The following is a 17,015-nucleotide window of genomic DNA, read 5'->3' as shown; positions in this document are numbered from 1 at the left end:
GTTGTGTGTCTGTGTGTGCGTTGTGTGTCTGTGTGTGCGTTTCGTGTCTGTGTGTGCGTTGTGTGTCTGTGTGTGCGTTTCATGTCTGTGTGTGTGTTGCGTGTCAGTGTGTGCGTTTTGTGTCAGTGTGTGCGTTGTGTGTCTGTGTCGTCCAATCAGGTGACAGCAGGTGTTTCCAGGTGACCGAATGCGTATTTTTATCTGTGGTGTTTGGATGTCAAACATCAGGGTTTAAACATTTAGACAAACGCGGCGGTGGCGGCCGAGGTGGACAGGAAGTCGGACGCCGTCTAACACAGGATGTTTAAGGTCGCTCTGGTTAAACAGGACGCAACATCGAGGAAACACAGGAAGTCCTGCGGCGGCGGCAGGAAGATGAGTTCACCTCGAGACCGCTGCGGCGGCGTGAAACCACCAGGTGTGTCAATGTGTGCTGCTGTGGGTCTCACCTCTGGCTCCGCCCCCTGTGGATTGGGAGTTGTTGGTGATGCTGGAGGGCGTGGCCGTGGCGGGGGTGGAGTTACAGGTGCTGGAGGTGGCGGTGCAGGTGGACGAGGCCCCGGACGAGGAGGTGGAGGGCGGGATCAGACCCTCCATGTCGGCGGCGCTGTGGGAGTGGGACAGGCAGAGAGCGCTCATGGGCAGCAGCCCCTCCTGCAGGAAACACAGGCATGGGCGGGGCTTAGTCTGAGACGCTGCATGGATAGGTGTTCAAACTGAAATGGGGGCGGAGTCAGGTTGGAGCATTTTCAATCTACCTGAGCGTCTGATTCATTCACCTGTAGGAACGTTTGTTTTTTTTTTTTGTTTCTTCATAGTTGTGCTTGATTTGTTGTTTTTCTATGGGTGGTGTGTTTGATTTTCTGACCTGAAGGTGCGTTTGGTTGTTCCTGCTCCTCTGTAGCTGCGTTTGATTTGCTCACCTGTTGCGGTGTCTGGTCCGTGGTTCTCACCAGACACCACCCGGGCCGCTCGGCCGAACGCTCCACCAGCTCCACGGTCTGACCACAACGGACGCTCAGCTCCCCAGTTGCTCCGGAGGAGAAATCCAACAACACCACCACTAACTCGCAGCCTCCAGACAGCTGTGGACAAGTGGACGGGTGGAGACGCAGGTTATTCATCAGAAACCCAGTGTGACGTTAAAATGACATGAAAAATCTGACAAGAAGATCAAAGAAATGAAATCAGCGACTGTCTCCATCAACTAAATGTCTGATTGGCTGCAGAGGAACGCAAAACATCATGTGACCTGTTGGTTTCTATGGTTACTAGTGTCTCAACTGTGTTAAAAGTGTAGCAACAAGGAAACGTAAACATGAACCTGAACCAAAAGTAACAAAACTAAAAGTGAGTTTAAGCATAAAAAGAAAAAGTCTGTCTGTGGGGAAAAAAGGGTGTTTCCAAATCAGACACATCTGGAAGAAGACGACAAACTGGAAAACACATCCACATGAAAGTTCCTGAGCTCACAACAAGAGTCAAAACACGGCAGAAGAACACACACAGGTCAGAGGTCACGTCACTAACTCTGACCGACCCCAGCAGCAGCAGGTGAACGAACCCAACGTACCTGATCAGACAAGCAGAGGAGAAGCACACGTCTGAGGACAGTTAGTGGAAGGAAAGGGACGACGAGGAGAGGAAACTCCCAGAGACGCACAACACCGCACACACACACACACACACACACAAACACACACACACACACACACACCCAGCAGCTGCAGTGATGAGCTCATGCTGCTCTGAGTCGACACACCCTCCTCGTCCAACGTGTGAGTGTGAGCACATGGACCTGCATCAGCTGAAGGTGTAGTTCCACTGACGCCCACTAGAGGCTTCTCCACAAACACCAACTCCCATAAACCCCTTCCCAACACGGGAACTTTAACTTTACTCTGGATTCTGAAAAACTTTGGCATGTTTCCAGTTTCCACCTAAATCACACGGTAAAAAACTTTCCCTCAAACCCAAACTTGGACTTTTCAGATTCCTGGAATTCATTGGGGCGGGGCTATGTGTTGAAGACCTATATTTCCACTTCACCCCCCATATATGACCTATTTCTGCAAGATTCACTTGGTTTGTGTTTTGATCTTTTGGAAAATGGAGCAAAATAAGAGAAGGTACGAGACGTAAACGACAACAAAATTAGTGTATTTTTGTGTATTATAGTGTATTTTAATGTATTTTAGTGGATTTTAGTGCACAACATCCAAACACTTCTGAGTGTATTTACTAAACGCACTCAAAATAAATTCAGCAGGACGTCAAGTCGAAATACCTTGTAATAAAAGTTCCTGTGAAGGTTGGTGTAAAGGGCCTGTTGTCTCATACTGAACCACTGTGTAAATCCGGGACTAGTTCTGGTTCTGGTCTCTGGTTTGATCTGGGAGTTTTTCCTCCATTAATCAGATCATTCACTGGAAAAAATCTAAATCTGACCAAGTGTATTTTTCTCATTTCTAGTCCAAATATCTCATCACACTTAAAATCAGACACAATCACCTAAAGAGGAACTTTTGAGTGAGATATAAGAACTGATTTATAGAAAATAGATCTGGAAAATCTGATTTCAAGAAATCTGACCAAGATCGTTTTCACTTGTTCCATTGGCAGATTTTTTGCTTAATCAAGCAAAAATATCTTGTACACATTTTTTTTACTTGTTTTGAGAGGGGCTTTTTTTCCAGTGTTGGTCTCAGTTGAACCTTCCAGACTTTGACCTTGGAAGAGGTTCACAGTTTTTAAAGTTTAACTCGCTTTATTGTTCCTGAAGGAAATTAATTTTACCCATAATACACACAGTACCTAGCATTAGCATTAGCATTAGCCTTCTCCATCAGAACTGTGGTCAGGGTCCATTAACCCAAATAAACCCATTTTAAACTCATCACAGGCTTTGGTCCAACTGAGCATTGAACCCTGAACCTTGTGCTTAGCATTAGCTTATCCGTGATCCTTTGTGCCACCGCATCTCTGCCCATTTTGTCCAAATATGGTCACTTCTGTCTCCAAAAAGCCAACATGTTTACAATCAAAACACAAACTACTGGCCTCAGGAACCAACATCTGACATCATGGTTCTAAGGTTAAGCTCATTTTCATCTTCAAACAACTGTTTTTGTCAATTTTTATCAGTTTTGTCACCGTATGCGTTGTCTGGTTGTTACCTTGTCGCTGTCGGCCGTGTTCTGTGAAGTTCTGGATGCGATGGACACGGTGTCCGGTTGACTGCTGGCGTCTCCCAGACTGTCTGCATCCTCACTCGTCTCCCTAAAATAGACGCAAACACAGCGAGTTTGTTGTAAACGTCATCAGCTGTGATACAACGCGAAGGCAGCGGCACTGACCTGCGGCTGATGCTGCGTTGGCGTCCTAGTGTGGGGTTGGGGGTTTTGGGGAGGGGGATGGGCTCCCTCAGCGCCCCCCGCAGGTGGCCCCGCCTCTCCTGGATCACCTGACGGATGCTGCGGACCCACTCCTGTTTCAGCTCCAGGGACGCCGCCTGGGGGTGGGATTAATGTCCAGGTGAACCAGTGGAGACCCTAACCCTGACCCTAAGGGGACGGCAGTATGTGAACACATGACCACAGCTGTGGACCTACCTTCAGGACAGTCTTATTGTCAGATGTCGGCGTTCGTCCAACCCACAGAGCGAACTTACAGGGATCTCCCTCGATGTGCTCCGTTACCCCCAGCTCCGATGTCTGGGACAGAAGACAGGACGATGTGAGAACAGGATGGACACGAGACAAAAAGACATGGACAAGAAGCAGACTTTTCAACTTTGGGCTTTTCATCTCATTGTCTGGACTTTTTCGTCCCATTTAAGACTCTTGTCCTCATTGGACTTCCCAGGGGACAGGTGCGTCCTTACCCTGAGTCGACTCTTGTACAGGTATTTGGTTCGACCTGATGAGTCTTTAATCTCTTTGCTGAAGATGAGTGACAGCTCAAACAGGAAGAGGTGTCGATCCCGCCCTTTTCGGATCAGAGACTTCGGCTCCCAGACCAGGAAGGAGTCCTGCAGGAGGAGCTCACCCTGGACCTCCAAACCCTCCTCCAGACCTGAAAGCACCAAGACCAGCTTAATGTTTAAAAATTCTACAACACGTTCAAAGTCAAACCCCAAGTCCACGTGCCACATGCGTACCTTCCAACATGCTAACGTGCATAGCATCATTAGCTCTCTTGGGGACACTCAGCATCACGTCCAGACCTTCCTTTATCTCGCCTTTTCCCTCCTCGCAGCATGCCAACAGCTCCTGCAGAGACAAAACACCAAACTCCATCAAATATTTACTGACGAATGGAATCTGCATTTGTAAAGAATATGAAATAAGACGATAAATAACACAACCTTGAGCAGCAGTTGGTATTTGGTGATCCTCTGAACCGGTTTAATCAGAGCTGAAGAAATGGAGTTTGCAAGACCATGTCTCCTCTGGACCTCCTGCAGAGTTAATGCAAACACATCACAGTCAGAAGCTATTATTGGGTTCAGGCCACATTGACTCACATTAGAACTACTTTAAACTGAGTCTACATGGACCGACCTCAAAGAATCCGACGCCGTGCTGCTGGATCAGAAGACTGGAGTCCGGTTTGTTCCTGCAGTAGGTCACGTACATGTGGAACTTATCGGCCTGGAACCAACACGGGACACGTTCATTTCAGGGTTTCAACTGTTTTCGTCTGTACTTTGGACGTTCATTGAATTCAGACTCACCCAGGTCACAAAGCAGTGTCCGACATCTTCAGGAAGCTGTTCGTAGTTTTCCAGCTCCTTCAGGAAAATACTACAAACGAGAACGAGATGAGTACAGCCTTACTACATTCAAAGTACTACCAGTACTACAGCAGTAGTTTTTATCATCAGCAGTAGTACTACAAAACAGTACATGCAGAGTCAAGAGAACTGCTTTGTATTTAATAACAGTACTTTCAGTGGCTTTATAGTACCTCTGTCTGTGGTACATTTCACTGCATTTGCGTAGTACTTTCATAGTACCTGTTGTGGAACTCATAGATGTCCTGGATGTTTCCGAACACAATGTCGTCCTTGTTGGCGAGTCCAGGAGGGACGTCCTCGGAGCCGCTCGTCATCTCCCACAGGTACGTCTGCACCAGGACAAAGTGTAACTATCAAAAGGTACTACACATTTGAATGTACAGTAGTACTACATGCACCAGGACTGCAGTGTTGGGTACCTCGATACACTCTTGCAGGTCTCTGACATAGACTCTCTCAGTCTGAAGCAGCTCAGCCATGATGTACCTGAAGACACAAACATACAGTTGTTACCAACTGAGACTTCAGTAGTACCACAGAAGTATCACTGTACTACCACAGTAATACCACAGTAGTACCACAGAAATACCACAGAAGTACCACAGTAATACCACAGAAGTACCACAGTACTACCATAGTACCACAGTAATACTACAGAATTACCACAATAATATCACAGTAATACCACAGAAGTACCACAGTAATACCACAGTAATACCACAGAAGTACCACAGCAATACTACAGAACCACCTCAGAAGTACCACAGTAATACTACGGAAGTACCACAGCAGTACCACAGTAATACCACAGAAGTACCACAGAAGTAGCACAGTAACACCACAGAAGTACCACAGTACTGCCACAGTAATACCACAGAAATACCACCAAAGTAGCACAATAATACCACAGAAGTACCACAGTACTACCACAGAAGTACCACAGTAATACTACAGAAGTACCTCAGAAGTACCACAGTAATACCACAGACGTACCTCAGAATTACCACAGAAGTACCACAGAGGTACCACAGAATTATCACAGAAGTACCACAGTACTATCACAGAATTACCACAGAAGTACCACAGTACTACCACAGTACTACCACAGAATAACCACAGAAGTACCACAGTAATACCACAGTAATACCACAGTACTACCACAGAAGTACTGACTGCTACTCACTCTTTCTTGCGGGCGGAGCGTCTCTTCTCGTCGCTGACCTGGTGGCTTGGGTCTGATAGGTTGACCTCAGGGTCGGAGTCGGACAGACTGTTGGGGATCAGCTCCAGCTCCAGGTCCTTGTTGTCCTGATGGAATCAGAAACGACCACGTTTTACTGCCCATGAAGTAAACTGTGAAACTTTTAAGAAGGAGACAAGACTTAGATCATGTCTGAGCTGGGACCTTCATGTGGACCATCTGGACTGGAATGATGGACTCATGAACCAGACCAGAATCCAACTGATGACACAACGGACTGGAAGTATTTAGTTGCCCCTGGTGAGTCCAGTGTTCGTGGTTTAAAGGATCATTCATAACTGATCTATGAACTCTAAATCTGTGTCCAGGTGTTTCTTTGTCCTCAGGTCAAGTTCCGTTCTGGTTGTTTCTTACCTGTGAACATCCTCCCAGCGCCGTCTCCAGCAGGTGGCGGTACTGGCCCATCCTGACGGTGAAGTCGCGGTAACGTTTATCAACTGTGGAAACGCAGCGGCGGAGCTCTGTGCGGTGGGCGTGGCCTTTAGCCAGCATACTCTCAGCCAATTGGATGAGCAGGTGGACTTTTTCCTGTGTGTGCTGAGGAAACGGAGGCGGAGTCAGGTCAGTAGTTTTCTGATTGACAGTTGGTTGGTTTTATTTGTGTGTTTCTCACCTTGGCTGAAACACAGAACTCTCTGTGCTGAGTAAGAAGCTCCTGTGTCTCGGATAGTGTTGCCCCTGGTGACGTGTGTGTGGCCAGGTAGTGGTCACCTGACTGCTGCAGCCAATCCAAAGCCTGCAATAAAAAAAAATAATCTTGTACATCATTTTTATCTGCTCACATCATTTCAACCTCTCTTTCCGGTAGGAGTACCCCTCCTCCGCGATCTCCAAAAGGTCATTTACGTCTGTTTTCTATCAGCGCAACATTTAAGTGGGGGTGTGGTCACCTGATGGGCGTGGCTCTGAAACATCAGGTACTGCTGACACTGGTCCAGTCGACGTTTCTTCAGGGTCCAAAAATGAAGGACTCTGTTTTCCCTTTGGAGTAACTCGCTGAGGATACCTACAGGAAAATGAAACACCTGAGTCAGCAAAACTATCTATGGACTACATAGACCAGTGTTTTTCAACCTCTGGGTCGGGACCCCACGTGGGGTCGCCTGGAATTCAAATGGGGTCACCTGAAAATTCTAGTAATTGATAAAAAAAAAATAAGAAAAACTTACCAATAAAAAAATATATGGTGAGTTGAGAGAGACAATCACAAAACATAAAAGACAAGACAAACTCTGAAGCTGAAACTGCAGCACTGTGGTTCTGTTTATCTGTCAAACGTTCATTGTGGTCAGTTTCAGATGCTGCAGCTCTTTCATAATTCAAAGTGTGAGTTCTTGTTTGTTCACTACTAATTGTCCTCCTTGTAAATCACAGCTGGACTGACTGTACATATCCTGACCAAGGAAAATAAAATTCTCACTTTGTGCAGTAATCTACACCTGGATTTACTGCCTCTGTCCACAATAATATGCATTATATAGACTAAATGTCCTCTAAAATTCATGCATATTTACAACATAGTAAAGCAAAGTATTACATGATCAAAAACAAATTAATTTTAGCAAAAAAAAAAAAGTAGCCGTTTTGGGGTCACCAGAAATTTGTGATGTCACAATGGGGTCACAAGCCAAAAAACGTTGGGAACCACTGACGTAGACAGTGTACGACTAAAAGTACAATGAACTGAAAAAAAAAACATGAAAGGTAAGTTACAAATGAAAAACCTACAAAAATGAAAGGAAAGCACATCAAACTAAATAAGTGGAGTTCCTCAGGGTTCTGTCCTGGCTCCAGTTCACTTCTCTCCTTGAATTAAACTTCTTTCACCTTTGACCTGCTGCTCCGGTACCCTCGAGTGCCCCGTGACCTCGGTGACCCCAGAGACGGTGACGCTGTGGCCGGAGATGTTCGCCATGGTGACGCTGTTGCGGTGGATGTACTTTAGGAAGACCTCAGCATTGCGTCGGGCCAGAGTGCAGGCCTGTTGTCATGGAAACAAGACGTACCGTTTGTTAATACAGTCCAGGCTGCGTGAACTACTTTTACCCGTTGATCCGATTTCTAAATTCAGACCTTCAGAAAGGCCTCCTTCTGCTCCATGTGCTTGTTGATGAGAGGCAGCAGCTGCTCCGGCTGCCGGTCTCCTCCCCCACACCAGTCCTCCTCCCTGCGGTACTCCTGCTCCAGACTCTCCAGAACCCCACACACCTGAACACACAGGTACGTCCTCAGCGTCAGGGTTCACACACACTATTCCTACATGTTTGAAGGTTGGGCTTGAGGCGGTACCTGCTGGGACGTCCTGTAGAAGGCGGCCGAAGCATTGACCAGTTTGAGCCGGTCTTCGATCCTCAGCATCAGAGTCTGCCAGTGCAGCGCCACCGTCTGGGCACAAGACCTCACAGCATCCGGGTCATAGTGTCCTGACCTGAGCGACGAGGTCAGAGGTCACAGTTTCAGGACAAGGAGGTCCAAGTCATGTTCCGATTATTGGGAATGAGACGTTTACTGACCTGACGAGCAGCTCAGCTCTCTGCTGCAGAGCCAGCGCCACCTGGTGAGTCCTCTGCAGAGAGTCGGCATGAAGAAGAGCCTGGAACACCAACACACGGGGGTTTACTCTGAGACCCAAGGGTTTGGGTATCTGTAGCCGTGGCAACCTTCACACTGTATATTATCTATATAATATGTATGTGTGTGTGTGCAGTAACCTCAATGGCCTGTTGGAGGCGTTCGTGCTCCCTCTGCAGCTGCTCTGCCTCAGATAAACAGCTGGAGTTCAACATACAGGACGACAGCATCACCTCCCCCTCGGAGATCCAACCGAGAACCTGAGACAGGAAGAGAGACGGCGGTCCATGAGGACGTACGACGTACATGACATGAACAAAGCGACATGAGGGCAAAACCAGACGAAAACTATGTAAAAGGTCAAACAAGATGAAAACGACAAGAAAAATACAAATGAAAATGACTCTGCAGGTGTTTTTACCTGTTTAATCTGACTCTGCAGGTGTTTTTACCTGTTTAATCTGACTCTGCAGGTGTTTTTACCTGTTTAATCTGACTGCAGGTGTTTTTACCTGTTTAATCTGACTCTGCAGGTGTTTTTACCTGTTTAATCTGACTCTGCAGGTGTTTTTACCTGTTTTACCTGACTCTGCAGGTGTTTTTACCTGTTTAATCTGACTCTGCAGGTGTTTTTACCTGTTTTACCTGACTCTGCAGGTGTTTTTACCTGTTTAATCTGACTCTGCAGGTGTTTTTACCTGTTTTACCTGACTCTGCAGGTGTTTTTACCTGTTTAATCTGACTCTGCAGGTGTTTTTACCTGTTTTACCTGACTCTGCAGGTGTTTTTACCTGTTTAATCTGACTCTGCAGGTGTTTTTACCTGTTTAATCTGACTCTGCAGGTGTTTTTACCTGTTTTACCTGACTCTGCAGGTGTTTTTACCTGTTTAATCTGACTCTGCAGGTGTTTTTACCTGTTTTACCTGACTCTGCAGGTGTTTTTACCTGTTTTACCTGACTCTGCAGGTGTTTTTACCTGTTTAATCTGACTCTGCAGGTGTTTTTACCTGTTTTACCTGACTCTGCAGGTGTTTTTACCTGTTTAATCTGACTCTGCAGGTGTTTTTACCTGTTTAATCTGACTCTGCAGGTGTTTTTACCTGTTTTACCTGACTCTGCAGGTGTTTTTACCTGTTTAATCTGACTCTGCAGGTGTTTTTACCTGTTTAATCTGACTGCAGGTGTTTTTACCTGTTTGACCTGACTCTGCAGGTGTCGTAGCTGCAGGTTCTGCTCCAGGTGAGTATGCGTATGATCTGCGATCTGCTGCAGCTCCTTCTGTTTGTCCTGCAGGAGGTGCTGTAGCTCCTCCACTTGAGCCGTGAGCCCGCCCTCAGTTTCAGAAAACTCAATCCCTGAACCACACAAACACAAACTCAGTGACCATGGACACACTAACAGACTAAAAATAATAACAAACTAGAAGGATATGATGTAAAAGACAACAAAATGAAATCAACATAAATCCAAATAATGTGTGTATTTAAATTTGATGAAGTGTTGATGGTGTTTTTCTGTTAGTTTATGACATAATAGAAATGAACAGAAACACATCAGATACTCTTGAGGAAATAATAGGAAATATCTGTAATAACAGTTCTGAAATGTCTAAGAAATGTAAATGAACAACAGTGGGACGTTATTGCACAATGTTTGCATAACAGTAATAACAGTAATAGATGGGTTGAATATGAACAGGACCTGCTGAGGTTAACACAGAGCAGGATCCGACTGACTGAACAAACCCACGAGTCATATTCTTATACATGGAACAGTTTTAATTCAACCTGGGTTTGAATAACCTCCTCTTCTCTGGCTGTGATTGGCTGAATGGACGTTCAGTCAGTCTAATTTGGCATATTTGTGTTTCAAGATACAGAACTGGTGTGTCACAGCCTCTGCAGCCCTGGGGGTACACACTGATGGGTCTGAAGCATCAAAGTGGGGACATCTGGATGTGAACGTCCTCAGAGGTACAGCCATAAACCAGGACTCTGTGTGTGTGTGTGTGTGTGTGTGTCTCTATGGCAAATTCAATATGTTGGTTTCCATGGTGACCAGCTGAGTGCTTCAGAGAGCAGTTTCCATAGCAACATCCCCTTTCCCCCTCCCCCCCTTCATGCTCGCTGCCCCCCTTTTTCCCCACAACCACCACTATGGACAGACTGAATGTGTGCATCACATGGTACAATATACAATAAATATACAGTGCATTACGTGGTAAATATATGGTAAATATATGGTGCATTATATAGTTAATATACGGTAAGTACATGGTACATTATACAGTAAATATGCAGTTAATATACTGTAAATACAGTGTACATTATGCGATAAATATACGATTCAATATACGGTAAATATACGGTAAATACATGGAACATTATATGGTAAATATACAGTAAATACATGGTACATTATATGGTAAACATATGGTAAATATACAGTTAATATACAGTAAATGTAAGGTACATTATATCGTAAATATATGGTAAATATATGGTGCATTATACAGTAAATACGGTTAATATACAGTAAATACATGGAACATTATGTGGTAAATATATGATAAATATACAGTGCATTACATGGTAAATATACGGCAAATATACGCTGCATTATACTGTAAATATATGGTAAATATACGGTAAATATACAGTACATTATTGAAAATAAGGAATGTTTTTAAGGAGTGGAATTACTCTCATCTTTTTAAATTAATTTGTTGCTTTAATTAATTGTATTTGTTCTATTTTTTTTATCTTCTTGTAGAGGAAGGTGTCATACATACATTAGATGTACATATTACCTAACTGTGGTTATCCTCACTCCAAAACCTTGTGACTGGATGTGTTTTGTTTACTATATGTGTCTGAATGTGAATGCAGCTGTGTGTAACACTGTTGTCCAAAACAAATTTCCCGTATGGGACAAAAAAGTTGATCCTGATCCTGAAAAACTGGTCAATATACAGTGCATTTTATGGTACATTATACAGTACATTATACGTACGTGTAATCATAAATGATCAGCTTGTCAGTGATTTTCTGCTCCATCATTGTTGTTGCTATGCTAAGCCCCACCCCCCATGATTTTGATTGGTTGGCAAGAGAAGTGACAATCTGCAGTGTGCTGCTGGGGTCATAAAGTCTGGATCCATTCATCAGTCTGTGTTGTGTTTTAAATGTGTTGCCTTGCTTGACCTTTGACCTGAACCTGTGCCGTGGAGTCTCACCTGACGCCTGGACCTCGGTGATGTACTGCTGAAGGTCGTGACCCTGCTGGATCACTTCGTAGATCATGTTGTTCATAGCCAGCCGCCGCTCCATGTGCCTGTGGACCAATCAGATGTCTTAAACCCTTTGACCTCACTGTACTATTCGACGCGATCGCGGTTCGTTCGTTACCTGTGGATGCGCTGTTGTGCTAGCGTTAGCGCCTCAGGACTGGCCTCCACCAGCCGGGACTGGCCCAGGGCCAGTTTGTCCTGGCTCAGCTTGTCCTGGTTGGCGTCTGTCAGCCGCGGAGAGGCCAGTTTCTCCGCTGAAAAGTCCTGGGACTGTTTCTGGAGGTCCTGCTTCCAGGCGTCCATCTCCCCGGTTACCTAGGAAACACAAACCACCAGACATTAAGTCAACAGTTTTATCTCATTAATTAGACTTTTTGTCTGTTGATGAAAAAATGTTGGACTTTTCTTGTTTTTTTTTTTTTTTAGCTTTTTCTAAAACATTAGAACTCAGATTTTACATGATGCTATGATGTGCTTTTATTAGTTTCGTAGGACCGCTGACTGTTGTCACTCACTGTCACTGTCGTTTTTTTGTCTAGAACAAAGCATGAAAATACTGAAAATAAGTGATTCCAGGCACAACAAACCCCGCCCCTTGCACATATTATATATTATTGTGACATCAAATCCAGCTGATGTCATCATGTCTATGCATTTGCTGATGTCATCATATCAGTTGCCTCTATATATGTGCCAAGTTTGAAGTAAATGGAAACAAAATTGATGTTTTTATAGATGTGAAATTTCACCCATTTTAAGTAAATGAGAGAAGAAAAAAAGAATTAAAATATTCATAAAAAATTAGAACTTTAACCTACTTTTCCCAAAATATAACCACATCTATTCTGGGTCACTGGCAATCTATAAACCTTATTTGGTATGAATTCAACTTATAGTTTTGCTGCTTGAGTGTTAACAAACAAACAAACAAGTGGTTCCAGGCACAACAAACCCCGCCCCTCCCATGTATTGTAGCTTATTTTATCACGGATCCAGCTGTCATCATGTCTATGCATGTGCTGATGTCATCATATCAGTTGCCTCTATATATGTGCCAAGTCTGAAGTAAATTGAAACAATATTGATGTTTTTATAGATGTGAAATTTTGCCCATTTTAAGTGAATGGGAGAAGAAAAAAATACTTTAAGATTCATAAAAATTTTAACTTTGATCTACTTTTCACAAAATGTCACTGCATCTATTCTGGGTCACTGGCAATCTATAAACCCAATTTGGTATGAATTCAACTAAAAGTTTTACTGTGACACACATTTTAAATTTCACCCATTATAAGTAAAAAGGAGAAGAAAAAAAACATTTAAAATTCATAAAAATTTTTAACTTTGACCTACTTTTCCCAAAATGTAACCACATGTAATTTGGTATGAATTCAACTAATAGTTTTGCTGCTAGAGTGTTAACAACCAAACAATCTAAATAAAAAAACATCCTCCTTGCCTCCCCTTCGGGGGGCGGGGGGGCAAAAATCACAGTTATGTTTTCATTCATTTGATTTCAGTCAGTTGCTGTTCGCTGTTTCACCACTAGAGGCCGGTAAATGTCCCAGTGAGGCTTCGGTGGGGTGTGATCGTACCTCCAGCGTGCACTGCTGCAGGATGCGGAGCTGCAGGTAAACGTCCAGTCGAATCTTCCTCTGGTGAAACAGTTCCTCCAGCTGAACGTGAGACTCCTCCAGCTGCTGCAGAACCGACTCCACGTGGGCCACGGAGCTGCCCTGAGGCCTGAAACAAACGCACCCAAGAAGAACCGTCAAACCACCACACCCACACGGGGATGCACCGCCCAGAAAACAAACGCACCCACATGGACCGAAGCACCATCAAACCACAGCCCACAGATGCCTTCTAATGGTAATACGCACCCGAAACCCACAGAAGCTGGTTTATCAACGTTTATATGACCAACGATGAGTCTGTTTACATCCACATGAGTGCTCTGATCAGCAGCAGATTATTATTGATCATGTAAACAGCATAATCTGATCTGTTTATCAGATAACAGCAGTAACCTGATTATGAGAAATCAGATTAACACACCTGGATTTGTCCCCAATACTCTGATGTCTTCATGAATGTGTTCAGGTTAATCTGATTTATTTAGTTCTTTTACATCTGAACATGTGGAAAAACCATTAAATAATAGAAAACAGACGTGACATTGAAGACAACAACAGGAGGTCTGATTCTCCTGTCACTATGTATGAACGAACTCTGTTAGAAATCTAATAATGGACTGAAACGTCTAAACCAGGGTTTATCGATTATCGTATTTCTGAGGTGTATGTAAACGCATCACCTCTGATTATTACAATAATCTGATTAAAAACAGTCATTTGATATTTATGGTCATGTAATCAGGCTCACAGAGTTTCTCTGCAATGCAACAATGACGAATAATAATTTTTGCTACAAGACAGGATGTAAAAATCATCACAGTAAAATCAATAAAACCATAAGACACAATAAAAAGAACAAATACACAATTAAAAGAGGAAAACTTAAGATTGATGAACCAGGCTGAACGTTTTCACAGAATTCTGTCATATTTTTTCTATTTCGAATCCCATGAATAACAAGTGAAAATATAAATGATATAAATAGAGCCATAAGACTTTTCAATGCTACATTAAGAGAGATGAGCAAATAAATGCACTGTCTGCATAATGTAGATCTCAGCTTTTAGATTTATATTTAATACATCATATTCTATTGCTATTTATTTAACCTCACATTGTGAGAAAGTGTGGTGAAAGAGTGTAATTAAGCAGCTAAATAATGGAATTTTCTTTTGATTAATAAAGTATTTAACTAAAATATATAGTGCAAGGTTTTAAGATTAAGACAAAAAATTGATACAGACAAAAAAAAAGTTGGGGTTTTGCCAGAAAAAATCCCAACTAAGTTAGGAAAAAAATGTTTTCTATGAGAAATAATTAATATTTATACTTAATATTACAAGTTTTTCCAAAATGTTCTGTCATTACACTCATTTATTTATATATTAAACATAAAGAACATCTGATGTCCTACATAAAGAGTATATAGCATTTAGCTCATTTGCAACTCCCATCCCTGATTGGACTTTCCCACCTCTTATTTTGATGACTTTTTCAATACCTAAAATGAAATCTATTACATATAGTAATAGGATTTTTTCCTGATATTTACAACCTTATGACTTTACTCTTGACATGTTTTCCTGTTTCATCATATGGAAGAAAACACCAACAAACATGAATCAACAAGAGGAAAACGATGTAACAGATGTTAAAATGCAAAATAAACAACGCGACGTGGGTTGTTTGTGGTGATGAATGTTCATGGTGTGAAGACGGAGCCCTGGGGTTCACACCAAACTGTACCTGAGCTGAAGGATGAGGTCTTCTCCTTCCCGGATGACACTCATCGCAGCCTCCTGTGGGTCAGGGTTAGAGCCAGGGTTAGTGGGGGGGTTAGGAGTGAGGGGTCAAAGGTCGCACAGGAGGGGCGGGGTGGGCTGGTTAGGCTGTTATGACTGGGTTAGAGTAGTGGAAGTGAGAGGTCAAAGGTCAGCGGGTACCTGTGTGTTGGCCTGCTGCTGCTGCTGTTGGCTGATCAGAGCCTGCAGAGCCTCGACGGTGTCCGGACAAACGCACAGGTCAGACGAGAGCTGCTTCTGGAGGCCGTCCATCCACACCGACAGCTGAGGAGGAGGAGGAGGAAGAGGAACATCAAAGAAAGCAGACAGAGGATGAAAACACCAACAAAGAGGAGGAAGAATGTGGATGAAGATCAGATAGAGGAGTGTGATGGTGACAGTATTGGTTACCTCTTTGGTGTGAGTGTAGAAGGACACAGCGACGTCCAACAGCAACTTCCTCTGTTCCACACGTTGGATAAAAGCCTGAACAAACAAGAACATCTGCTGGTCAGAGGAACTACAACAGGTGTCCACATACAGGTGAACAGGTGTCCACATACAGGTGAACAGGTGTTCGTATACAGGTGAACAGGTGTTCGTATACAGGTGAACAGGTGTCCACATACAGGTGAACAGGTGTCCACGTACAGGTGAACAGGTGTTCGTATACAGGTGAACAGGTGTTCGTATACAGGTGAACAGGTGTTCGTATACAGGTGAACAGGTGTCCACGTACAGGTGAACAGGTGTTCGTATACAGGTGAACAGGTGTTCACATACAGGTGAACAGGTATTCGTATACAGGTGAACAGGTGTCCACATACAGGTGAACAGGTGTTCGTATACAGGTGAACAGGTGTCCACGTACAGGTGAACAGGTGTTCGTATACAGGTGAACAGGTGTCCACATACAGGTGAACAGGTGTTCGTATACAGGTGAACAGGTGTCCACGTACAGGTGAACAGGTGTCCACATACAGGTGAACAGGTGTTCGTATACAGGTGAACAGGTGTCCACGTACAGGTGAACAGGTGTTCGTATACAGGTGAACAGGTGTTCGTATACAGGTGAACAGGTGTTCACATACAGGTGAACAGGTGTTCACATACAGGTGAACAGGTGTTCACATACAGGTGAACAGGTGTTTGTATACAGGTGAACAGGTGTTCACATACAGGTGAACAGGTGTTCGTATACAGGTGAACAGGTGTCCACATACAGGTGAACAGGTGTTCACATACAGGTGAACAGGTGTTTGTATACAGGTGAACAGGTGTTCACATACAGGTGAACAGGTGTTCGTATACAGGTGAACAGGTGTCCACATACAGGTGAACAGGTGTCCACATACAGGTGAACAGGTGTTCATAAACCGGTGTTCACATACAGGTGAACAGGTGTTCGTATACAGGTGAACAGGTGTTCACATACAGGTGAACAGGTGTTCACGTACAGGTGAACAGGTGTTCGTAAACAGGTGTCCACATACAGGTAAACAGGTGTTCACATACAGGTGAACAGGTCTTACCTGCATACGTAGTTCCAGGTCTCTGGCGGCCTGGTAGATCTCCTCCTCCTCACATTCTCCAGACTGAGCCAGTTGATCTGCTGCTTCTAGAAGCTTCTCGGCGTTGGTGTACGTGTTCTGAACCACAAAGGTAAAGTTATTTCAA

General features: G+C 43.9%; 1 protein-coding gene across 2 annotated transcripts in view; it reads right to left on the bottom strand.

Annotated features, from left to right (window-relative positions):
- LOC115431835 (kalirin-like) overlaps positions 1–17,015 on the bottom strand; it is a 39,329-nt gene that overhangs the window by 10,220 nt on the left and 12,094 nt on the right. For both annotated transcript variants that reach the window (XM_030152496.1, XM_030152505.1), the window contains exons 13-41: positions 16,871–16,987; positions 15,750–15,824; positions 15,501–15,623; positions 15,304–15,356; positions 13,516–13,663; positions 12,039–12,235; positions 11,867–11,964; positions 9,823–9,986; positions 8,771–8,890; positions 8,573–8,652; positions 8,349–8,487; positions 8,133–8,267; positions 7,887–8,040; positions 6,950–7,065; positions 6,673–6,795; positions 6,414–6,596; positions 5,982–6,106; positions 5,218–5,284; positions 5,018–5,127; positions 4,736–4,805; positions 4,563–4,652; positions 4,367–4,459; positions 4,160–4,271; positions 3,884–4,074; positions 3,612–3,713; positions 3,357–3,511; positions 3,177–3,279; positions 924–1,085; positions 450–654 (exon numbers count right to left, since the gene is read on the bottom strand). In XM_030152496.1, coding sequence (XP_030008356.1) covers positions 450–654; positions 924–1,085; positions 3,177–3,279; positions 3,357–3,511; positions 3,612–3,713; positions 3,884–4,074; positions 4,160–4,271; positions 4,367–4,459; positions 4,563–4,652; positions 4,736–4,805; positions 5,018–5,127; positions 5,218–5,284; positions 5,982–6,106; positions 6,414–6,596; positions 6,673–6,795; positions 6,950–7,065; positions 7,887–8,040; positions 8,133–8,267; positions 8,349–8,487; positions 8,573–8,652; positions 8,771–8,890; positions 9,823–9,986; positions 11,867–11,964; positions 12,039–12,235; positions 13,516–13,663; positions 15,304–15,356; positions 15,501–15,623; positions 15,750–15,824; positions 16,871–16,987 — 3,610 coding nt within the window. The remainder of the gene's footprint in view (positions 1–449; positions 655–923; positions 1,086–3,176; positions 3,280–3,356; positions 3,512–3,611; positions 3,714–3,883; positions 4,075–4,159; positions 4,272–4,366; positions 4,460–4,562; positions 4,653–4,735; positions 4,806–5,017; positions 5,128–5,217; positions 5,285–5,981; positions 6,107–6,413; positions 6,597–6,672; positions 6,796–6,949; positions 7,066–7,886; positions 8,041–8,132; positions 8,268–8,348; positions 8,488–8,572; positions 8,653–8,770; positions 8,891–9,822; positions 9,987–11,866; positions 11,965–12,038; positions 12,236–13,515; positions 13,664–15,303; positions 15,357–15,500; positions 15,624–15,749; positions 15,825–16,870; positions 16,988–17,015) is intronic.

The sequence above is a fragment of the Sphaeramia orbicularis genome, chromosome 2, assembly GCF_902148855.1.
Source record: "Sphaeramia orbicularis chromosome 2, fSphaOr1.1, whole genome shotgun sequence".
Lineage (NCBI taxonomy): Eukaryota > Metazoa > Chordata > Actinopteri > Kurtiformes > Apogonidae > Sphaeramia > Sphaeramia orbicularis.
This window is presented reverse-complemented; position numbering and strand designations above follow the sequence as displayed.